This window comes from Alligator sinensis, unplaced genomic scaffold, assembly GCF_000455745.1.
Source record: "Alligator sinensis unplaced genomic scaffold, ASM45574v1 scaffold1667_1, whole genome shotgun sequence".
NCBI classification, from domain to species: domain Eukaryota; kingdom Metazoa; phylum Chordata; order Crocodylia; family Alligatoridae; genus Alligator; species Alligator sinensis.
In genome coordinates this window covers 429,481-433,914 of record NW_005842504.1, presented here as the reverse complement: position 1 = coordinate 433,914, position 4,434 = coordinate 429,481, and the positions used below count along the sequence as shown (strand labels likewise).

The 4,434-nt window shown below is 67.9% G+C and overlaps 1 protein-coding gene across 1 annotated transcript in view; it reads left to right on the top strand.

Moving 5' to 3' along the window:
* Nucleotides 1-1,479: 1,479 nt before the first annotated feature.
* The window catches only part of SPTBN4 (spectrin beta, non-erythrocytic 4), a 26,518-nt gene continuing 23,563 nt past the window's right edge, over nt 1,480-4,434 (top strand). Inside the window, exons 1-8 of the mRNA XM_025213054.1 lie at nt 1,480-1,678; nt 1,980-2,131; nt 2,322-2,495; nt 2,641-2,732; nt 2,822-2,902; nt 3,002-3,117; nt 3,246-3,358; nt 4,306-4,431. Of these exons, the coding sequence (XP_025068839.1) occupies nt 1,534-1,678; nt 1,980-2,131; nt 2,322-2,495; nt 2,641-2,732; nt 2,822-2,902; nt 3,002-3,117; nt 3,246-3,358; nt 4,306-4,431 (999 nt within the window). The 5' untranslated portion in view covers nt 1,480-1,533. The remainder of the gene's footprint in view (nt 1,679-1,979; nt 2,132-2,321; nt 2,496-2,640; nt 2,733-2,821; nt 2,903-3,001; nt 3,118-3,245; nt 3,359-4,305; nt 4,432-4,434) is intronic.

The window sequence follows — 4,434 nt, the reverse complement described above, 5'->3', positions numbered from 1 at the left end:
TCCCTGGATGCTGCAGCCCGGAGCCGCGCCCGCGCCCGCGGCCCCGGTGAGACACGGGGGATGGGGGGGACCTGCGTGTGTGTCTGCGCGCGTGTCTGTCTGCATGGCTGTGCATGGGTACGTGTCTGCACGGGTGTGCCCGTGGCCATGGGTGTGTGTGCATGCGCGTGTGTGAGAGCATCTGGGTGTGTGTGTGCATGGCTGTATTGTGTGCGCGCATCTGTATGCATGCATGTGTGCCAGGGGGGAGGCGTGTGTGTGTGCATGGGGGCGCGTGTGTGCATGCGTGCCATTGCACATGGGAGCAGGTGCACATGTGTGTGTGCATGTCGACGTGCCCTCTCCCGTGGCAGCGTGCTCCCCTGTGCAGGCGTATTGTTGCATGCACCCACTCATATCCTTGCCCGTGTGTGTGTGTGTGTGTGTGTGTGCAGACCCATGCATCCCTGGGTGGGGAGAGGGGGGCAGCACCCTCTCCTGCTACCCCCCACTCGGGGCGCTGGAGCCGGGGCCTGGGCAGCCCGTCCCTGCCGCTCCCTGCAGGCCGGGGGGGCAGCAGAGGCCCCGGAGCTGGAGCCAGGTGGTGGCTGGGGGGGCTCCATGCTGTGCCGCGTGTAGGCCCAGGCCTCCGAGCTGCGATGGGGGGGGGCTGTGTCAGCTGAAGGTGATGGGCAGGGAGCCAGCCTTGGCTGGAGGGACAGACCAGGGATGCCGGGGCTTGTCCTGCGGGCAGGGGCTGGAGCTGCACCCTGGGCTCCCGGGCACCGCCTCCCAGCTGCCGGGGCCGGAGCAAGCCCCAGCCCCAGGAGGGAGGCTGGAGCTCCATCCATCTGGCTGCAGCTGCGGCCTGGTCTCCACCGTGCTGCCCAGCGCGTGTACATGTGGGCACAGATGTGCACGCGAGTGAGCCAGGGTGGAGGCGCGTGGATGCTCTTTTTGCAGGGCACCAAGGGTTAATGCCTCACCCTGGGCACCTGCCTTTTTCCTGCTGCCCCGGGGTCCGGGTCTGTCTGGGGGTCCCTGGAGCCTTGCGGGGGGCTGGAGGGGGTGGGAGGCCCCTGGGATGCCCCAGTTACCTCTGGGGGGTATGCAGGTGCACGTGTGTGTGTATGGGCATGCGTGTATGCTCCCGTATGGGTATGCATGTATGCATGTGTTTGTATGTGCATGCATGTGTACGTGGGTGCATCTGTGTATGCACGTGTGTGTGCCTGCATGTGTGCACGCATCTGCCCCATCGGCGGCATCCTCATTTCTCAGCCCCACTCTGGTGGGGGGGGGGGCTGGTTCCCCCCCCCCCCGCAGAGCAGCTGTGTACAGCACGAGGCTGGGGTCCGGACGCCTGGGTTCTGTCCAGGGAGAGGGGTCTAGTGGTTAGAGCAGGGGTGCATGGAGCCCACGTGCTGCACTGTGCCAATGCCCCCACTGCGATGCCTCTGCAGGGTCCAGGGGCAGGGTCCTGGGCTGGACGGGGTTGCAGGGCTGGACCGTGCGGGCAGCTCTGACCTCGTGTCCCCGCAGCCGCCCGCCCCCATGGCCGACGTGGCCGAGCTGGATAACATGGACGCGCAGACGCAGAACAACAACAGCCGGTGGGAGAGCGGCGACCCCCGCGCCTGGGACGACACCACCGCCACTGCCAAGCTCTTCGAGTGCTCCCGCATCAAGGCCCTCGCCGGTACGGGGCCGCCCGGACGCCTGGGTTCTCTCCCCGCACCTGTGGCAGAGCCGGGGAGGGAGGCCGGGACACGGCCGGGACGCCTGGATTCTCCTCCAGCAGCCTGGAGCTGGGAGCCAGGACGCCCGGGTCCTGTTCCCAGCTCTGGGGCGGTGGCGGGGTCACCTGGGGTCCTTTCCAGGCTCTGCAGAGGTGGTAGGACCTGAGAGCCCAGATGCCTGGGTCCCATTCCTGGCTCCAGGGGGGGCTGGAGCCAGGATCAAGGCCGGGGGCGCTGGCTGACCCACCTGGCCCCCCGCAGACGAGCGCGAAGCCGTGCAGAAGAAAACCTTCACCAAGTGGGTGAACTCGCACCTGGCGCGCGTCTCCTGCCGCATCGGCGACCTCTACACCGACCTGCGGGACGGCCCCGTGCTCACCCGGCTGCTGGAGGTGCTGTCGGGGGAGCAGCTGGTGAGTCCCCCCCCAGCCCCGGCCTGCTCCAGCCAGGGCCCGTCCCCGGGGTCTGCCGGGGGGTTGCGGGATCCCTGCTGGGACGGGACTGCAGCAGGACGGAGCCGGGGTCTGAGCCAGGCCAGGGCAGCTCTCGTTGTCCTGGGGGTGGCGGTGGCCGTGGGTCATGCCCCTGCCTGCGCCCCCCCAGCCCAAGCCGACGCGGGGCCGGATGAGGATCCACTCGCTGGAGAACGTGGACAAGGCGCTGCAGTTCCTCAAGGAGCAGCGCGTGCACCTGGAGAACGTGGGCTCCCACGACATCGTGGACGGCAACCACCGCCTGACGCTCGGCCTCATCTGGACCATCATCCTGCGCTTCCAGGTACCACGGCCACGGGCCGGCTCCCGGGAGACCCTCGGTGCACCTGGCTCCGGCCCCGAGGGTCAGCTGCGAGCCCCCACTCAGGGCAGGGGAGCACCCAGGTGTCCGGGGCAGGGGTACGTCAGTGCTTGCGCCCATTCCCTAGATCCAGGTGATCAAGATTGAGACGGAAGACAACCGGGAGACACGATCAGCCAAGGACGCGCTGCTGCTCTGGTGCCAGATGAAGACAGCAGGGTGAGCAGGGCGGGGGGAGCCCGGGGCGGCTCCGGGGGGCTCGGGACCCCACGGGACCCCTGGGCTGACGCCTCCGGCCCCTGGCTCAGGTACCCCGAGGTGAACATCCAGAACTTCACCACGAGCTGGCGCGACGGCCTGGCCTTCAACGCGCTCATCCACAAGCACAGGTCGAGCAGCCGGAGCCCGGACGCCTGGGCTCTGTCTCGGGGAGGGGAGTGGGGTGCAGTGGTCGGAGTGGGGGCCAACGGGCGCTCTCTTGCTCCCAGGCCCGACATCATCGACTTCGACAAGCTGGCCAAGTCCAACGCCACCTACAACCTGCAGCAGGCCTTCAACGCGGCCGAGGCGCACCTGGGCCTCACCAAGCTGCTCGACCCTGAGGGTAAGGCGGGGCTGGGGGGGCACAGGGCCTCCGCGAGGGGCTGCGACCTGAGCCCCGGGGGGACATCCAGCACATAACTGGGGGGACCGGGGCCACGCTCAGATCCCCGACGCCGCCTCTCTCGGCAGACGTGAGCATGGAGAACCCGGACGAGAAGTCCATCATCACCTACGTGGTCTCCTTCTACCACTACTTCTCCAAGATGAAGGCGCTGGCCGTGGAGGGGAAGCGCATCGGCAAGGTGGGGGTCGCGGGCACCATCCGGGCCTGGGGCAACCCGCACGCTCTGTTCCCTGCCGCGCTTCCGGTAGCGCCTGCCCCGGACGCAGCCACGAAGGCCAAGGGCACTGTGGATCTCATATGGGGGCAGGGGCAAGCAGCTATGGGGCATGGCGGGGGGCCCAGCGCTAGCCCTGGGGAGCCGGGGCAGATGGAGGTTATGGTTCCTGGGGACCGTGATCACAGTTGAGATGTGGGGGTATCCAGCCTGGTGCCCTGTGTCCATGGGGTACCTGGCATGGGTCCCTGAACCCATGGGAGGTAACCAGCATGGGTCCTTGAGCCCATGGTGGGTGTTTGGCATGAGTTCTTGAGCCCGTGGGGGTACCCAGCATGGGTCCTTGAGCCCACGGGTGTACCCGGTGTGGGCCCTTGAGCCCATGGCGGGTATCTGGCATGGTCCTTGAATCTGTGGGGTACCTGGCATGGGTCCCTAAGCCCATAGGAGGTACCTGGCATGGACTCTTGAGCCCCGGGAGTCCCTGGCATTGGTCCTTGAGCCCATGGGGGGTACCCGGCATGGGTCCCTGAGCCCATGGGGGGTACCCGGTGTGGACCCTTGAGCCTGTGGGGGTACCCAGCATGGGTCCCTGAGCCCATGGGGGGGTACCTGGCATGGGTCCTTGAGCCCATGGGGGTACCCGGTGTGGACCCTTGAGCCTGTGGGGGTACCTGGCATAGGTCCTTGAGCCCATGGCGGGTAACCAGCGTGGGTCCTTGAGCCCGTCAGGTACTCAGTGTGGGTCCTTGAATCCATGGGGGATACCTGGCATGGTGCTCTGGGCCTGTGGGGGTACCCGGCATGGGTCCTGGTCCTGTGTGGGTACCCAGCATGGGTCCTTGAGCCCGTGGGGTACCCGGCGTGGTGCACTGAGCCCGCGGGGGTAACTGGCCCGGTGCCGCCGGCAGGTGCTGGACCATGCGGTGGAGGTGGAGAGGCTGGCGGGGCGCTACGAGCAGCTGGCGGGCGAGCTGCTGGAGTGGGTGGAGCGCACCGTGAGCCTCATCAGCAACCAGAAGTTCGCCAACTCCCTGGCT